Here is a 19,754-nt window from a genome sequence, read left to right as displayed (position 1 = left end):
AATCCGGTAAACACCCTTGTAAGAGGATGTAGAGAGCAGCTGCGGGAGTAAACAGCAGCTGCATGTCTCTCAGTGCAGTGACATTCTGTGATTATTTGCCAGTCATATTCAAAAATGTATGATTTTCGGGCCAAATACAACGAGACTGAGTATTGGGGGTGCGTATAGGTCAGGAGGTAACATGGGGTGCACGGCCAAAAACATTTGGGGACCACTGATCCATGGGCAAGGAAACTTGATCGTTACAATAGAAACTAACAAATGAGGGGGTTCTTTTCGCGAATGTTTTAGCATAACATAAAGAAGGGCAATCTTATGTATAGTAAAAAAAAACAAAAAAAAAACAATCTGTGTTTTGTTACATTCAAAACACTCTTTTACAGGAAGACCATTGGCATTGAGCATTATTTTGCATTATTTTTACTTTTAAGGATTCTCCTCTGATTGTGTGTTCGAAATTATATATATATTTTTTTTATCCCACGATTTTGCAACCCAATTTTTTCCCCCCAGTGTCAATTATCTAATGTAATCCTGGGCGCTACACTTTCTCTGCCAACCTGGGGGGGGGGGGGGGGGGGGGGGGGGGCAGCGGACTGACCTCATGCTTCCTTCTATGCATGAGGAGTCCAAGCTGCTTCTTTTCACCTGACAGGGGAGTGTTTCCCCGGCCGGACGCAGCGCATGGAAGGAACACGTTATTCCGACCAGTTATTTTCCCCTCCATCAGGCGCCCCGGCTGGCCAGGGGGAGGCAGTTTAGAGACCAGGATTACTGCATGTTTTTGTGAGGGTACCTACCCTATAGGGGACACGGGGAGAACAATTGCAAACTCCACACATGTTCGAAATTATAATCCAGTTGAAACCAATCTTGAAACTGATTCAGTTCTCGAGTTTGTACTATATCATGGTCATATTTGGTGCTACTGTATATCACAACCTGTGACTGGGAGTGAGTGGGCTTGCGTAATAATAATAACTAGCACGTCATTATTAGCACACACTAGCATGTCAACTACAGTGCAGTACCTAAGCTCTCCTGCAGGTGTCTCTGTCTCATCACGGCCAGGCTGGGCTTGCAGCACTGTGGCAGCGGCTCTGGCCTCTGCCCACAGGGAGCTCCAGTACCGCCGCTGCCCTGTCTCTCCTTCCTCTGCTGCAGGTCCTCCTCCTCCTCGTCCTCCTCCTCGTCGTCTTCCTCCTCTTCGTCCTCCTCCTCCCCCATTTGGAAGTCCGTGAGGGAGTCGGGGGCCAGGGGCACGATGCGCTCCTGACGGCCGGGCTCCGGCTGCCTGTCGGCAGGGACGTGTCCGTTGGTGCGCACGTCTGTCCGGACATCGGCCTGCCTGTCGGCCCTGCCGCCGCCGGAAGGCCTCCCGTCGCAGACGCTGCTGCTGTCAGAGTCCTCGATGTCAGCCCCGATGCAGCTGTACACCATGCTGACCAGGTCTGTCGGCTTGAGAGGGAGAGGGAGAGAGAGAGAGATGATGCGGGGGGGATAGATGGCAATAAAAAGGTTAAGACCTGGGACCAGATTCTACAAATGTCTTCTAAATCATGAAAGTTTTTTATGTTTCTATGTCAAAGGTTCTCAAACTATTTAATGTCAAGGAGCCCAAAAATTACATGAAATTGGCCACCGAATTAACCCCCATCTGAAATTTAAAAATGTAATTACTTCCTTAAAACGAAAACGTGCTGCGTGATGAGGTGTCGAGGCCCACATCAATAAAAGCCAATAAAAACTAAGCTCACCCATTTGATTCCCATTGCTAGACGTCCTCCAAACACAGCTGCTACTGATTACAGAAATCCTCCGTTTTTAATCCAATTCAAGATGACATGTATTACTCGTTTTCAACTTAATCATCACACTAAAATATGTATATAGGTTGTGTACAGGTTAGAAAAAAAATCCCCTGGCTTTTCTGCCATCTCTGTCACTTTGTAAACAAACCACTCTGCATACGCGTGGACCTACGGGCCCATAGCCTGGAGGGATGCGACGCTCTGATTGGTTCAGAAACGTACAACCTGCCGTCTGAGGCTGAAACTTCAAAATAAAATGCCCAAAAAAAGCCATTTCACTACACCTTTAATAGAACACATGCCACAAGATGCGGTCGGCCCATGGAAATGGGCTGCTATACAGTCACCTCATCATACCTGTCTCTGCAGGAGGCAGGGAGGGCTGATACTCATCATACCTGTCTCTGCAGGAGGCAGGGAGGGCTGATACTCATCATACCTGTCTCTGCAGGGGGCAGGGAGGGCTGATACTTCATCATATCTGTCTCTGCAGGAGGCAGGGAGGGCTGATACTTCATCATACCTGTCTCTGCAGGAGGCAGGGAGGGCTGATACTTCATCATACCTGTCTCTGCAGGAGGCAGGGAGGGCTGATACTCATCATAACTGTCTCTGCAGGAGGCAGGGAGGGCTGATACTCATCATACCTGTCTCTGCAGGAGGCAGGGAGGGCTGATACTCATCATAACTGTCTCTGCAGGAGGCAGGGAGGGCTGATACTTCATCATACCTGTCTCTGCAGGAGGCAGGGAGGGCTGATACTTCATCATACCTGTCTCTGCAGGAGGCAGGGAGGGCTGATACTTCGCACCCCATGCGGCGGTAAGCCCTGCGAGGCCCGGGGAGACGGCATGCTCCCATTGGCTCCTCCTGGCATGGCCGCGGGGTCCATCTTCCCAGGATCCTTAGGGTGCTGAATCATTGAGTAAACGTTCTCCGAGGAGAAACTGGAAAAGCACAGACAGACAGACAGACAGACAGACAGACAGACAGACAGACAGACAGACAGACAGACAGACAGACAGACAGACAAAGCCAGATATAAAAAAAGAGAGAAGTGCCGCCGTGTGAATCATAATCAACTGGTTCTCTGCATGGTGTGCCTCAGAAGCAGTGTTGTTTTTGGCAGCAAATGTTGATTTTAGTTTTAGTCATAGTCTGTTGAATAGTTTTCATTTAGTTTCAGTCACATTTTAGTCACCTGGAATGTTTTAGTGTTAGTCTAGTTTTAGTCGACTAAATATCACAAGATTTTAGTTGACAAAATCTACAGTTGATTTAGTAGACTAAAATGTATTTTGGCGGGCTAGATGCCGTCGTAAGACTGTTTTTTTCACTTGCTGAAAATAGCCGATCTACAAGCCCACAGCTTGTGAGCTTGTAGATCTGCTATTCTAGTCTAGTTTTTATTTGTTGACGAAATAGTCAGTATATTTAGTCTTAGTCATCATAGCTTAGTTTTCAAAAACACACCCCTTAAGGCTAAACTCCACCCATCAGAGGTGTGGCTTCCAGAGGTACCTTTCGCCTGAAAGGTTTTGAAAGGTACCTATAGAAGTCAGCCTGGAACAGACCAACAGAATGGGACTGTAGTTTCCATGTAGTTTTCGTCAGTGGAAACAGGTAGTCGACGAACATTTCTTTCGTCTTAGTTTTAGTCGACGGAAACAAGACTGCTCAGAGGTGATGTGAAGGAAGGGAGCCTTGGCTAGAGGGAAGTATAAGCCCATTGGTTCATCTCGCTCGCCCTTGGAATGACTTCACTTCCTGATTGACTGATGCTCTGCACACGGCGGTTGTTGCCTGCACTGAATACATGTACAGTATTGTACCCATCCCCCCCCGCCCCCCATCTCTGAGCAACACACACTGGCACTGCTGTCAGTTTCTAAGCAGAAGTCCCTCCAGTGCCTTTATCTCTCCAATTTCAAGGCCGTATTTTCCATTCCTCCTCCAACCCCCCCCCCCCACCACCACGAGGTTTGCAGCCAAGAGTGCCTCCCGAGTCCTATTGTCTCGCCTCACTTATTAATCTGTGGAAACCTCCATTTACTCTATGTTTGCTACATAGCGCACATTCCCCCCCTTAGTTGCCCCTCTGGGTATGTTTTGGCGATAGTGCACGTAAAGTATGAGCACACGAAACATTTTCACTAACGATTTAACCCATTTAGACAGGACGATTTACCCCATTTAGACAGGACGATTTACCCCATTTAGACAGGACCATTTACCCCATTTAGACAGGACGATTTACCCCATTTAGACAGGACGATTTACCCCATTTAGACAGGACGATTTACCCCATTTAGACAGGACGATTTACCCCATTTAGACAGGACGATTTACCCCATTTAGACAGTTAGTATTGTCATCTTCAAAATACCATTACAATATTTACATACTCTGCTGTGTCCTGACAGGAGCTGGTGGAGTTGTATAATGTATATTTACATACTCTGCTGTGTCCTGACAGGAGCTGGTGGAGTTGTATAATGTATAGTTACGTACTCTGTTGTGTCCTGACAGGAGCTGGTGGAGTTGTATAATGTATATTTACATACTCTGCTGTGTCCTGACAGGAGCTGGTGGAGTTGTATAATGTATAGTTACATACTCTGCTGTGTCCTGACAGGAGCTGGTGGAGTTGTATAATGTATATTTACATACTCTGCTGTGTCCTGACAGGAGCTGGTGGAGTTGTATAATGTATATTTACATACTCTGCTGTGTCCTGACAGGAGCTGGTGGAGTTGTATAATGTATAGTTACATACTCTGCTGTGTCCTGACAGGAGCTGGTAGAGTTGTATAATGTATATTTACGTACTCTGCTGTGTCCTGACAGGAGCTGGTGGAGTTGTATAATGTATATTTACGTACTCTGCTGTGTCCTGACAGGAGCTGGTGGAGTTGTATAATGTATATTTACGTACTCTGCTGTGTCCTGACAGGAGCTGGTGGAGTTGCGGTTCTTGCGGAAGCCAGAGAAGATGGACAGCACACTGCGTCTCTTCTTCCTCCTCAGAGACTGAGCCTGATGGATGGACGACAGCTGACTGACAGGGAGATGAAGAGTCACACAGCGAGAAGAAGAGAGAGGCAGTGAGGAGGTGGCAGATGGAAGGAGGGGGATAGCAGGGCTTCATAATGCCTGATTTATCGTCGTCTGACGTGGCTGTTGTGAGCTTGTAGTCCTGACATTTTTGCCGCGGGACACCATCATATCAGGCTTAACCCATTGTGACCTGAGATCAGATTCTAAAAATGTCTTCTACATCCGGACAGTTTTCTGAAAAAGATATGTTTCCATGTCAGTCGTTCTTCGATTTTTAAAAAATAGCAGACCTACAAGCTCGTAGCGCGCCACTCGGTGGCGCGCTATGAGCTTGTAGATCTGCTATTTTTCAATAACTAAATCATAACATAATGCTAACACCAAAAAGGGGTTCCCGCCCAAAATGGGTTAATTCAATTCAACATAAATAAAGTAATAACTTGCATAGTGGTAATATATACTCCTACGTCAACGTTTTGATCGAATGGTTCTTCTTCAGGAATGCTCACTTCTGGAGAAGAGCCATTTGACCGTAAAATGGTAAATGGTGCATTTATATAGCGCCTTTATCCAAGGCGCTTTACATAGATTAATTACATTCACACACACACATTGATACACGGCGGAAACCATGCAAGGCACCAACCAGCACATCAGGAGAAATTAGGGGTTCAGTGTCTTGCTCAAGGACACTTCAACACTAAGGCTGAGCTCACACCTTTCATGCAATTCTCATGCTCGTTGGATGCTCGTTGGATGCATGTTGTGTTGTGTCATGGCCGCCCAATGTATTTCCAATGGGAGTCACGTGCTTTGACACAACATTGTGTTGTATGAGGGGGAGGGGGGGCAGTCGAAACACAGCCGAAAGCCATACAACAGCTTGTAGGCGCAACATCCACACAACGTCCACACAACACAGAGGGTGGGGTTAACCACCAACCAATAGGAGAGAAGGGCTGTTTTGTATCCCAATGGGCGGAGTTTAGTTGTAGTCTCCTGAGCCCCGCAGAAAAGTCCGACTGGAGAGTGACAGAGCTTTTGAGAAATGATGATGTCACCGCTTATTAGCGCATATCATTTTTACTATAATTAGGTGAGAAATGCAGCTTGTGCCTGCATGGAAACTACACAGATATCTATCCAATTGTTCATGTTTATATATCACTGTTAACAACTTTAAAACGTATTATGTTGCATCAACTGCAGTGAGCAAAGGCTCTGCTCTGCTGCATCCAATAATAAATATATCAGCCTACTCCAGTGCGGACTGGTGATTTCATTTGTATTGGTGCCGAGTGCTAAGCACAACCGATTGTTTTAATTCAAAGTGGTATATATTCTGTGAAATGTTTATCGTCATTCTGTGTATCTACAAGCTCCAAGTGTTGCGTCCACATGCAGCGCGTTCCAAGCAGAGGTCCTCAAGTATAGGTATAGGTAAAACACTGCCAGTCCTCAGCGCAATGGCCCGTTGCACAAAGAAGTTGAGATTTTACTTGTGTGATATTCAGATAATCTTCAACCGATTGTTATAATTCGAAGTGGTATATATTCTGTGAAGTTTATATTTTCATTGGGTGTACAAGTCATGTTTTTAATATGCCTTTATCAAATGATATAGAGAGATGGGTAGTGCCCAAGTCCTGTTAGCCATGCAGCCTATATGATCTGTGGTGCAGGCCTATACACTCTCTCAATTAGGGATTTTCCCAGAGGTTAATTTCACTGATGTGTACAACCTTTATTCAAATAGTTTCATTTGTATTGGAGTGCGAAGCTTGAACAATAGGTTCATTGCGGACCGCTACGGATAAACTGTGGATATTAACCTACCAATAAGGACCCAGGCCAAATGCCATTGCGCAGTAGCCTACACCAACAAGTCTATGCGTGGTGTGTGCATAGCCGCATGTGAAACTATATCGTGCTGTATTTTGCTCTCCATTTCATCGTCATGGTCATGCGAGGAGAGAGAGAGAGAGAGAGAGGGTGCAGAGAGAGAGGTGTGAATGGAATCGCATGGCACATCTCTCTCATGTTTAGGTAATTAAGGGCGCACCATTGAATGCATGTCACTGTGCCTATATGCTGACAATGTGCGCGCGTGAACTTGTATTAGCCAGCCTACACATTATAACGTGACATTTATTATACAGCTCGAAAATATAGCCACTCACAATTAAGCTCACAACTTGTTACTTCTATAGGTCTGACTCTGCTATTAATTTATGTGCAGGACTTGCCAAGTCGCCAGAGCAATGGTAAAGTGTCTATCATTTTTAAATTGAGAAAAGTCGAGAGTCGGGATTTGGAGATTTACGCACATAGTGTGACATGCTGACAGACAATGAAAGAAACATGTTCCACTTCCACTCACAATTTAGGTGGCTTTTAAAATGCGGTACTTATTCCTTCATTAAAAAATATGATTGGCACCTCATAAGTGTAAATATAAAAGCAAGTATAATATAGCCTACAATTGAAACCTGCTTCTGCAGTGATTTTATCTTGTGTTCAATGCGTTTCTGCGTTTGGGTGTGGACATAGATATCTCTGTCGTATGGCCAGGGATCTTTTCTAAAACGGAGGACGAAAATATCCGTTTTGCCTCGTCACCCGTGCGCAACTTGGAGACCTCAAATAAGCCATCTCAGTCCGTGATTTCTAGCACTTTTGTTCAACAATGTAACTGTTTTAATTAATTCTCATCTATCTATTATAGTTATTTCAGTTTTGAATACTTTCTGTTTTCTATTTCATATATTTTATATTGCTGTATTTAATGTATATTGTTTTGATTGATTGATTGTGCTTGAAATGTACTGTAATTCTGCAAACTGTTAATAAATATTTCTATCAAACTCAATACAAAGGCTGTTAACACTCCCAACGCGGATCGCGTATCAATACGTTATCAATTAATCAAACGTCGGGTGCGGATCACGTATCAATACGTTTCAATCACTTTTTTATAGAATACTTTCATTCATCTTTTTACCCACCCGGACAATGAAGAACCATCGCCCTATCATTGCTGCTTACTCCCGCTCACGTGATCAGAAAAAAAAACAAAAAACAAAAACCCCCCTCCCCTCCTGAAAACAGGAGGGCTGGCCGCTTTACGTGTAGAAGCCAGTTGAACGCTGAACGGAACGCTGCCTATTGCCTAAACACATATGCACCAGATCGGCATTGCAATGCATAACATCTGCAACACACATGGACAGATGCATGTTTCCTTCTTCATACTGTAGCGACCAAACGATCCCCGAGCCTACAATACTACGAACTAACCACAGTATCGAGGGGCTGCCACGACAAGACAGTGTTCCGTTGGTGGATCACGTATCGCCATGCAGAGCCGTCATAATCGGAGATCGCTCAGACGTGTGATTGTAACGCTTTTTTATTCATTATAATTGTAGTGATAAGACCGCAATGAACGCGTCGGGGACGTAATCGACCCGGGTGTAATGTATAACGAACTTTTCCGCGACCTAAACCGTGGTGTTGTCATCTGTGGAAGTCATTTTTTCCTTCTCGTCGACATCACAGCCGGGTGACGCTTTTTTCCCCCTCCATCGCCCCCAAGCTGCATGCCCATAGCCTGGCTTGGCCAGCCTCATAGCGGGGATTCACTGAAGATTCTTCCCCGGAGGAAACATCAGTGAACCCTCGCTATGAGTCTGGCCGTGCCAGGCTAGCATGCCCAGGCATGTTCCCCTACACTAGCTTGAAAAACAAAATCAGCTGATGACAACGCGTCTCGCCGTTATACTATAGTTCTGAACCGAACGGTGGAATGGGACTTTTTATAGCCGTACGGATCAAGACTTTTGCTGCCCAATGTGCCCATGACCCCCCCCCCCAATGTTACTGCGATCAAAACAATGAAAGCAGTGAGATAGATTAGGCGAGGCGGCAATCATCATCAAAAAGAAAGCATAGTTATGAAGGTTTATAGTCAGACATTGACAGGCAGATATAACAATAAACACAATAAATATGCTATACATCCTATACATCGAATGAAAGCCCTGAATGTGTACTTTTACGAGGAAAATAGTAAACATTGATCCCATGTACAGTTTGTCATAAATTGGATACTGGGTGGATGCACATTGCGCCCACCAGATATAACTGCAGAGAAGACATGGACCCGAACTCAATATTCACAAAATAAGGCCTATAGCGACATATAAATACTATATACCGTATGAAACAGAAGACTCTCTGCTTTCATAAGGAAAAAAATTGTACTGTAATAATAAAAATTACAGTACAATTTTGCACCGCGCAACTATAAAGAACAGTTGCACCGCTCACTTCACAGGGGTGTGATTTTTATTATTACAGTAGAAGTTTACAGACCAAACTGTAAATAAAAGGTTTACATGACTTTCTGTCTCAGTCCGTATATAGCGAGCTGTAGTGAATAAGTACAGAACAGTTGCAACGCTCACTTCACAGGGGTGTGATTTTTATTATTACAGTAGAAGTTTACAGACCAAACTGTAAATAAAAGGTTTACATGACTTTCTGCCTCAGTCCGTATATAGCGAGCTGTAGTGAATAAGTAGAGAAGTAGAGTTGCACTGCTCACTTCACAGGGGTGTGATTTTTTTATTATTACAGTACAATTTTTTTCCTTATGAAAGCAGAGAGTCTTCTGTTTCATACGGTATATAGTATTTATATGTCGCTATAGGCCTTATTTTGTGAATATTGAGGAGTTCACGTCCATGTCTTCTCTGAAGTTATCTGGTGGGCACAAGCTGCATTCAATAACCAATTACTGTCTAACTGTAGATGGGATCAATGTTTACTGTTTTCCTCGTAAAAGTACACATTCAGGGCTTTCATTCGGTGTATAGGATGTATAGGATATTTATTGGGTTCAATTTTATATCTGCCTGTCAATGTCTCTGACTTTAAACCATCCATAACTCTGCTCGCTGTTCAAGATAACCACTTCCAGGCAAATGCAGGTGTTGCAAAAAGGTCAATATCTCCAGAATGGAACATGGTAAAATCAAAATGTATTTTTTTAATTGAAGTGGACAAGTTCAGCTTTCTTTTGATGTAGGCGTGTGATTCTCGCTATAAGAGAACATTTTACTGTGGGCCCCCGAACAAGGCCTTTGTGCAATGTTAAACGGCAGCAACATCCAAATAGGCCTGTTGAGATCTTGCAGCAATCAAAGTGTTAACTGTGAGTGGACGACCCAATTAAGCATTACACTTGTTGATTTTGTGTTTTGTATTTCGGCTACATTGAAAATGAGGGCCTGCCCCTAAATTGTACTCCACGCTTAAATGAAGGTTCTGATGATGATGATGATGATGATGATGATGAAATGACGCACGGCTGTCTCCAGTCATTTTCAACAATCAGTACCAGATTTAAAGGCACTGATTCTGTGTGTTGGCTTGTTCAGAAGAGGATGACGTCTTTCGAAGAAAGTTTGATTCATTTAGCAAGCCAGTGCCCCATTCTGTATGTAAAAAGCCATCCGTTTTATTATGACAGTGTACAACTCCACATATCGCCGTATTGGTCACCAAAAACTACACGCAGATAAACGTGGGTCTGTTGTTTTCCGCATTCCGCTCTAGCGCACCGCCCACTTCCCGCAAAGCCTTGTGGGAAATGGATGCATCTAGGGAGGGACGGCCATGACACAACACAACATGCATCCAACGAGCATCCAACGAGCACGAGAATTGCATGAAAGGTGTGAGCTCAGCCTAAGGGTGCACTCACACGGTTCATGCAATTCTCTGTGCTCGTTGGGTGTTGTGTCATGGCCGCCCAGCGGCACAATGCATTTCCAATGGAGGTCACATGGTTTGACCCAACATTGTGTTGTGTGAGGGGGAGGGGCGCAGCGAATGCGCCCCTCCCCCTCATACAACATACAAATACATTGGGCGGCCATGACACTACACAACATGCATCCAACGAGCACGAGAATTGCATTAACCGTGTGAGTGCACCCTAACTCTGGGGGAGCCCGGGTTCGAACTGGCAACCTTGCGGTTACCATCCAGCCACTCTATACCCCTGAGCCACGGCCGCCCCACCGTATTATTTTATTTATGATGATTGACTTTATTTGTCCTGCCCCTGGGCACCGAAGCAAATGTGAATGCACTCTTTTTTGTCTTCTTAAATTTAGAATAGCCAATTATTTCAATGCACATCTACTACAAATGTTACTGTGTGGATTGAGTGTCTACTGGTATGCATGTGAAAAGCCGGTTTCTCTGAATCACTGACTACTTAATTGTAGAGAACGTATGCAAGGAAACAGTGATTATAAGATGACATTGCGGCACCCCAGGAGGACAGTTAGGATATCCTCCTCTGTGTCCAGACAAAAAGCTTCCCCCTACTATGCAGTGGTGGCAAAAGTACTCAATTGTTTTACTCAAGTAAAAGTACCAATACTGCAATTTAGAACTACTTCGTTACAAGTAAAAGTACGGAATTGAACATGTACTTGAGTAAAAGTACAAAAGTATCGGCATCAAAATGTACTTAAAGTACTAAAAGTAAAAGTACTCATTGTGCAGAATGTGCCATTTCACAAGTTCAAAATGTGTACAAAATCTATTGAAAATAGCAGATCTACAAGCTTCAAATGGTCGAAATGTATATGGTTGAAGTGGTTCATTAACTCAAGTTTTCAAATAATTGTAGTGGAGTAAAAGTACAAATTTTGGCTCTGAGATGTAGTGGAGTAGAAGTAAAAGTACTGGAAATTGGAAATACTCAAGTAAAGTACAAATACCTCAAAACTGTACTTAAGTACAGTACTTAAGTAAAAGTACTTAGTTACTTTCCACCACTGCTACTATGCTTACATGTCACACTCGTGTACAACCCCGTGGATAATTAAGAGGAAACACTGGACAAGGTGACTACTACAGGACCCAGGCCTTCTGGAGACATACTGTATGAAACACTGGACAAGGTGAGTACTACAGGACCCAGGCCTTCTGGAGACATACTGTATGAAACACTGGACAAGGTGAGTACTACAGGACCCAGGCCTTCTGGAGACATACTGTATGAAACACTGGACAAGGTGACTACTACAGGACCCAGGCCTTCTGGAGACATACTGTATGAAACACTGGACAAGGTGACTACTACAGGACCCAGGCCTTCTGGAGACATACTGTATGAAACACTGGACAAGGTGACTACTACAGGACCCAGGCCTTCTGGAGACATACTGTATGAAACACTGGACAAGGTGACTACTACAGGACCCATGCCTTCTGGAGACATACTGTATGAAACACTGGACAAGGTGACTACTACAGGACCCAGGCCTTCTGGAGACATACAGTTGGGTGCCACCGATATTGTCCCTTATCATTTGACCCATTTAGGCCTGACCTCAACATTTTTAAAAATCCTTCTAAATCCTCCAGTTTTCTGAAATAAATATTTTCACGATTTTTCAAAAATAGCAGACCTACAAGCTCGTAGCGCGCCACTCGGTGGCGCGCTATGAGCTTGTAGATCTGCTATTTTTCAATAGCTACATTATAACATAATGTTTAAAACACCAAAAGGGGTTCCCGCCCAAAATGGGTTAACTGTCCTTTTGCGCAGATCACGCAAACCTCAGCAAAAAGAAAAGGACAATATCGATGGCCTCCAACTGTACTGTACGTGGCTTAATGATTTATTTCATCACCCTAGGAGAGTTCAAAGCCCTGATGAAAAAAGACGGTGTAATTGCTATTCCTAAGCTAGATCTCAGCATGAATCCTGCCAGCCCTCGCCTGTGTTAACATGCTCTATTTTCCTTAATTGTTCCTTATCCATTTTTCTGCCGTCATGCTGAATTTCATATTCGTAACATTGTAATGGTGTCCAATGTCTGAGGAACCAGAACCTCTTTTTTGAGGGGCGCAAGCCCCTCCAATGCATGGCTTTTTGAAGATTACGTCATATGGCAGACAAGTCTATGGACTTCTTAATGTTTGTTTAGAGCTCTTATGACGTAAATTGAACGGCAGCCAAGTCAAGGGTTTGTTAAGGGCAACAGTTAGACAAGCATCATTGACGTGAGATGTTATGTGGCCGATATAAATACAGTGGGCGCCCCTCACTTCAGACAAGTGTGATTTTTATTACACTTATGTACCGATATTCCAAGGTTTCAGCCCAAAATGATCCCCATTGGCTCTGTGTGTGTGTGTGTGTGTGTGTGTGTGTGTGCACCTTGTAAATATTTGTATCCTTGTATTGTATATGTGGACATAAATAAATGATTAAAATGTGTGTGGGGAGCCGAGGTACTTCTGTGGCCTATACTGGCACAGGTTGGAGACTGGAGTGGAGACGACGTCATGTTTTTCTTATACTGATTGGCTGAAGGGGTTGTCTGTAAACGCTGTACTCCTGCAGCCGATCAACCATGCATTAGCAGGGTCCAGACTCCACACTCTTCCGCACAAATTAATGGAAATGCGATTTTCAAGGGCGAGTGCGTTGTTAACCAGGCTATGGAAATCTTTGGCGTTGCTTTATTGACGCCAGGAGTGGATAGAGCGGAACATGCAATTCATTCATTGGGAGGTTTAAAGGTCAGAGGTCCTTTGACATATGACTGACTGTGTGAGCTTCAGCCCTAGACCGTTTCCCCATGACCCTCTATATACCATATTGCCGAATTTCGTGGAAAGCGACAGCACAGAACTGCCACAGAACTGCAAAAAAGTGTCGGAAGAAGAAAAGACGGTAGAAAAACAATAGGGGCCTTTCGTTCCTTCCGGGCTTGGCCCCTAACAAGCACTTTACTCGAGCTAGTACCGACAGCTGACACATTGACGGCACTACCTAGTAGTCTAATGAAGAGAAAGAACACCTGGGCTGCTGGTGTACTAGCCTACAGGGGAGGTAATTAGCATCCCAGGGCCCTGATTAGACATGCTAGCATGACAAGCTGCATACAATTAACTCCCTGGTGGGATTGAAAATCAGACAATGAATTATGCATGTATATAAAACTATGAAATATGAGCATACTATAGCTACTTGACATGTATACTGTACACACAGTAAACACATTATAGTAAGACTTTATAATTCTAGTTTATGGTAATACCTGTCTGGCAGGACTCTCTTGGTGTAGAAATCAGGCAATCCATCCTCTATCAAGTTGACTACTCCATTCTCTGAACAATGCTGGCAGACACACACACACACACACACGCACGCACGCACGCACGCACGCACGCACGCACACGCACACACACAGGACATAAAAGGATTATGATGATCAGTGACACCATGTCACTGGGGCTGAAAGGCTGACAAGGACTATTATTATTTAAAATGGCCTTCTGGCAGGAGTGGATATAGGAGTCTCTATTTGTACAACGATAGACGACTCTATTTGAGGAACGAGAGGAGTATACTTGTAAAACAATAGAGGAGTCTATTTTATATAATGATATTAGGGAGCACATTTGTAAAACAAATTCTCGTCATCAACTAAATTAGATTGTACCAACTTTGCACGTAATAGGCTGCCCTCAGAGCACCGTACCCTCAAAGAGTTATAGCAATTATTGAGTCGATCATGCTGTCGACGCTACATCTTTGCACAAAAGGAATTATTTTTGGAAAGTGCCGCTGCACTAGATGAATAGCAGAAGTTCTCAGTTTGGAGTGGATCAGAAAACCGAGAAATCAAGCTTTAGCTGAAAGCACTCTGATTAACCAGTTCACAGTTTGCCCTACAAAGCCTGGCTGTGTGCAGAGTCGAACGGATTAGACTTTTTACCGTGGAGTGCCAGGTCAAACGTTGGGCCGGAAACTGGCTATATTTAGCAGCGAACACTGGCACGGTAACTAATGACTGCCTCATTAAAAACCAGCATAGGCATTGGGGTGGAGGAATAGAGCATTGATATCATTGCAAACCCTGCCCTCCAATGTGTCCCTAAAACATCTAAAGTGGATTTAAACTTTGAGAGAAACTGGTGGTCAGAGGTCGCGTAGAAACCACAGGCACAGAGTGAGTCTATTAAAGCTACAACTCAGAACTTATTGAAAAGAATAAAACAATATTTTAAGCAATCTGCAGTGGTTGGAAGTGGTCGCCTTACTCTCCTTCTACTGAGACATTTTGACCCTGTTGTCAGGTACAGTAGGACACAACTGGTTGACTATGCCCACACAGTTATTTGAAGCAGATGGCACACCAGATTGTACGCTGGAGGGACATTGTTGCAATTACCTCTCTCTATCTCTCTCGCTGTGGAGAGGGAGACAACAGACAGACTGTAAAACATAGGTTTGTAGGTTTTAGGCTGAAGCTGCTGATAGGAGGTGATCTAGGAGGAACGGCTTAGCCATTTTCACCAGAAGAGTGTGAAAAAGTAGTTCCCTAAAGGCCTATTCATACTCCAGTTTTAGGTTTTACCATTTCAGTGGTCACCTCTTCACTAGCCTGGAACTCACCTATGCTTTTATGGCATAGGGAGCTCCCGGCAGGATCCGGCGGGAGAAACTATGCGCAGCTGCGCGACATGAGACTAATTACTTAGAGCGACAGAGAGAGAGAGGAGTGTGTGTGTACGTGTGTGTCAATTTAACAAAGGTGCGGACGATCAGAAATCAGCAGAGAGTGAGAGATGTTTGCGCTACTCTATGCCGAATTGAAGTGGACTCGGACCCAGACTTTTTTCTATTTCCTCCCTGGAAATAAAAACATCTGGGTTTCCGAGGCTACCTCTTCACCAAAACGGTGGTTTTGATGGCAGTGCTCATAGTCCGTCACCGTGCTCACATCTCCTAACCTGGCTCCATGGCCAACAATTCCTCAAATGCTGGTCCTTTTCTGTTTCTTTCCTATTCTATTCTATAGTCTCTCTCTCTTTCTGTCACTGTCTATTATTTAATTCCTTTGTTCTCTCGTTCCCCCGATGCTCTGCTTCGCAAGTGTGTCGTTTGTGTCACGGGGAGCTTGCAAAACCAAGGGGGCCGACCCACCCAACTTCTAGACCAATCACATTGCCCGGAGCGAGTCTCGTTGACCACCGTTTTGGTGGTTAGTGGGCGGGGGGGGGGGGGGGGTCACAACTGGAGTATGAATAGGCCTTTAGTTGTCCCCCTCGCCCCATCAGTGATCCCGCTGTAGATCACACCGAGGCGATTCGGAAGGCCACTCACAGATTCGAAGGGCGGGTGTCCCGCCCCGTGTCTCCGCGGCGGCCGCGGCCTGACGTGGGTCACGTGACGCAAGGGCGACCCGTTGGTGGGGAGGGTGGACAGACACTCCCAGGACGCCGAGCGGGACAGGGGGGTGGTGGCGAGGGCCGGGGGGGCAGTGGGCGTAGGAGAAGAGCTGGGGTCGTCGCCCAGACCTGGAAGGAGACAAACCAAAAGAGCTGGGGGTCATCACCTACACCTGGCATGAGCTGGGGGTCATCACCTACACCTGGCATGAGCTGGGGGTCATCACCTACACCTGGCAAAGAGCTGGGGGTCATCACCTACACCTGGCATGAGCTGGGGGTCATCACCTACACCTGGCATGGCTGGGGGTCATCACCTACACCTGGCATGAGCTGGGGGTCATCACCTACACCTGGCATGAGCTGGGGGTCATCACCTACACCTGGCAAAGAGCTGGGGGTCATCACCTACACCTGGCATGAGCTGGGGGTCATCACCTACACCTGGCAAAGAGCTGGGGGTCATCACCTACACCTGGCATGAAGAGCTGGGGGTCATCACCTACACCTGGCATGAGCTGGGGGTCATCACCTACACCTGGCATGAGCTGGGGGTCATCACCTACACCTGGCATGGAGACAAACCAAAAGAGCTGGGGGTCATCACCTACACCTGGAAGGAGACAAACCAAAAGAGCTGGGGGTCATCACCTACACCTGGAAGGAGACAAACCAAAAGAGCTGGGGGTCATCACCTACACCTGGCATGAGCTGGGGGTCATCACCTACACCTGGCATGAGCTGGGGGTCATCACCTACACCTGGCATGAGCTGGGGGTCATCACCTACACCTGGCATGCAAAGAGCTGGGGGTCATCACCTACACCTGGCATGCAGGACACAAAGAGCTGGGGGTCATCACCTACACCTGGCATGAGCTGGGGGTCATCACCTACACCTGGCATGAGCTGGGGGTCATCACCTACACCTGGCATGAGCTGGGGGTCATCACCTACACCTGGCATGAGCTGGGGGTCATCACCTACACCTGGCATGCAGGACACAAACCAAAGAGCTGGGGGTCATCACCTACACCTGGCATGCAGGACACAAACCAAAGAGCTGGGGGTCATCACCTACACCTGGCATGGAGAAGAGCTGGGGGTCATCACCTACACCTGGCATGCAAAGAGCTGGGGGTCATCACCTACACCTGGCATGCAGGACACAAACCAAAGAGCTGGGGGTCATCACCTACACCTGGCATGCAGGACACAAACCAAAAGAGCTGGGGGTCATCACCTACACCTGGCATGCAGCTGGGGGTCATCACCTACACCTGGCATGCAGGACACAAACCAACCAAAGAGCTGGGGGTCATCACCTACACCTGGCATGCAGTACACAAAGAGCTGGGGGTCATCACCTACACCTGGCATGCAGGACACAAACCAACCACAGGGAACCAAAAGAGCTGGGGGTCATCACCTACACCTGGCATGCAGGACACAAACCAACCTCAAAGAGCTGGGGGTCATCACCTACACCTGGCATGCAGGACACAAACCAAAAGAGCTGGGGGTCATCACCTACACCTGGCATGCAGGACACAAACCAACCAAAGAGCTGGGGGTCATCACCTACACCTGGCATGCAGGACACAAACCAACCAAAGAGCTGGGGGTCATCACCTACACCTGGCATGCAGGACACAAAGAGCTGGGGGTCATCACCTACACCTGGCATGCAGGACACAAAGAGCTGGGGGTCATCACCTACACCTGGCATGCAGGACACAAAGAGCTGGGGGTCATCACCTACACCTGGCATGCAGGACACAAAGAGCTGGGGGTCATCACCTACACCTGGCATGCAGGACACAAAGAGCTGGGGGTCATCACCTACACCTGGCATGCAGGACACAAAGAGCTGGGGGTCATCACCTACACCTGGCATGCAGGACACAAACCAAAAGAGCTGGGGGTCATCACCTACACCTGGCATGCAGGACACAAAGAGCTGGGGGTCATCACCTACACCTGGCATGCAGGACACAAACCAAAAGAGCTGGGGGTCATCACCTACACCTGGCATGCAGGACACAAACCAACCAAAACCAAAAGAGCTGGGGGTCATCACCTACACCTGGCATGAGCTGGGGGTCATCACCTACACCTGGCATGCAGGACACAAACCAACCAAAGAGCTGGGGGTCATCACCTACACCTGGCATGCAGGACACAAACCAACCAAAGAGCTGGGGGTCATCACCTACACCTGGCATGCAGGACACAAAGAGCTGGGGGTCATCACCTACACCTGGCATGCAGGACACAAACCAACCAAAGAGCTGGGGGTCATCACCTACACCTGGCATGCAGGACACAAACCAACAAAAGAGCTGGGGGTCATCACCTACACCTGGCATGCAGGACACAAAGAGCTGGGGGTCATCACCTACACCTGGCATGCAGGACACAAAGAGCTGGGGGTCATCACCTACACCTGGCATGCAGGACACAAACCAACCAAAGAGCTGGGGGTCATCACCTACACCTGGCATGCAGGACACAAACCAACCAAAGAGCTGGGGGTCATCACCTACACCTGGCATGCAGGACACAAACCAACCAAAGAGCTGGGGGTCATCACCTACACCTGGCATGCAGGACACAAACCAACCAAAGAGCTGGGGGTCATCACCTACACCTGGCATGCAGGACACAAACCAACCACAGGGAATTATTTTTTTCAATGTTGTCTTCTTTGCATAAAACTCTCCTACATCCGCCAGGCTTAAGGGCAATCCACTTTCGATCCAATAAATCCCCCCCCCCCTCCCCCGCAAAAAAAAAGAAAGGAAAGTGAAGCTCCAAATTAATTTACTTAGGGACAGGCACTTACTCTCTATTATTCCTTTATAAATCAAATATGAGTGCCGTTTTTACAGGCCCGATATTTCAATGTCACTTTTGAAGCAAATCCATTTCCATCCTCCGTTGACTGAATAGAAAGTCAATTGACCCCAACCCGCTATCAGCCTGTGACAGTTAATGCAATGTGCTGCGTGAGCACTCCCGGAGCTCTTAGCGGCCTCTCAACCTCCATGTCTTCCTTTTGTGAATGCCGCGGGTATACAGTACTCACTCAGTAGGGTATACAGTACTCACTCAGTCAGGTATACAGTACTCACTCAGTCAGGTATACAGTACTCACTCAGTAGGGTATACAGTACTCACTCAGTCAGGTATACAGTACTCACTCAGTAGGGTATACAGTACTCACTCAGTAGGGTATACAGTACTCACTCAGTAGGGTATACAGTACTCACTCAGTCGGGTATACAGTACTCACTCAGTAGGGTATACAGTACTCTCAGTAGGGTATACAGTACTCACTCAGTAGGGTATACAGTACTCACTCAGTAGGGTATACAGTACTCACTCAGTAGGGTATACAGTACTCACTCAGTAGGGTATACAGTACTCACTCAGTAGGGTATACAGTACTCACTCAGTAGGGTATACAGTACTCACTCAGTAGGGTATACAGTACTCACTCAGTCAGGTATACAGTACTCACTCAGTCAGGTATACATTACTCACTCAGTCAGGTATACAGTACTCTCAGTAGGGTATACAGTACTCACTCAGTAGGGTATACAGTACTCACTCAGTA

General features: G+C 46.2%; 1 protein-coding gene across 1 annotated transcript in view; it reads right to left on the bottom strand.

The window, feature by feature from the left end:
- carmil3 (capping protein regulator and myosin 1 linker 3) overlaps window positions 1-19,754 on the bottom strand; it is a 173,379-nt gene that overhangs the window by 21,270 nt on the left and 132,355 nt on the right. Inside the window, exons 22-26 of the mRNA XM_079488499.1 lie at window positions 16,072-16,265; window positions 14,000-14,079; window positions 4,747-4,869; window positions 2,584-2,758; window positions 1,032-1,458 (exon numbers count right to left, since the gene is read on the bottom strand). Coding sequence (XP_079344625.1) covers window positions 1,032-1,458; window positions 2,584-2,758; window positions 4,747-4,869; window positions 14,000-14,079; window positions 16,072-16,265 — 999 coding nt within the window. The remainder of the gene's footprint in view (window positions 1-1,031; window positions 1,459-2,583; window positions 2,759-4,746; window positions 4,870-13,999; window positions 14,080-16,071; window positions 16,266-19,754) is intronic.

This window comes from Electrona antarctica (genome assembly GCF_951216825.1).
Source record: "Electrona antarctica genome assembly, chromosome: 1".
Lineage (NCBI taxonomy): Eukaryota > Metazoa > Chordata > Actinopteri > Myctophiformes > Myctophidae > Electrona > Electrona antarctica.
The sequence above is the reverse complement of the archived record's forward strand: the minus strand, read 5'-3'. Positions and strand labels throughout refer to the sequence as shown.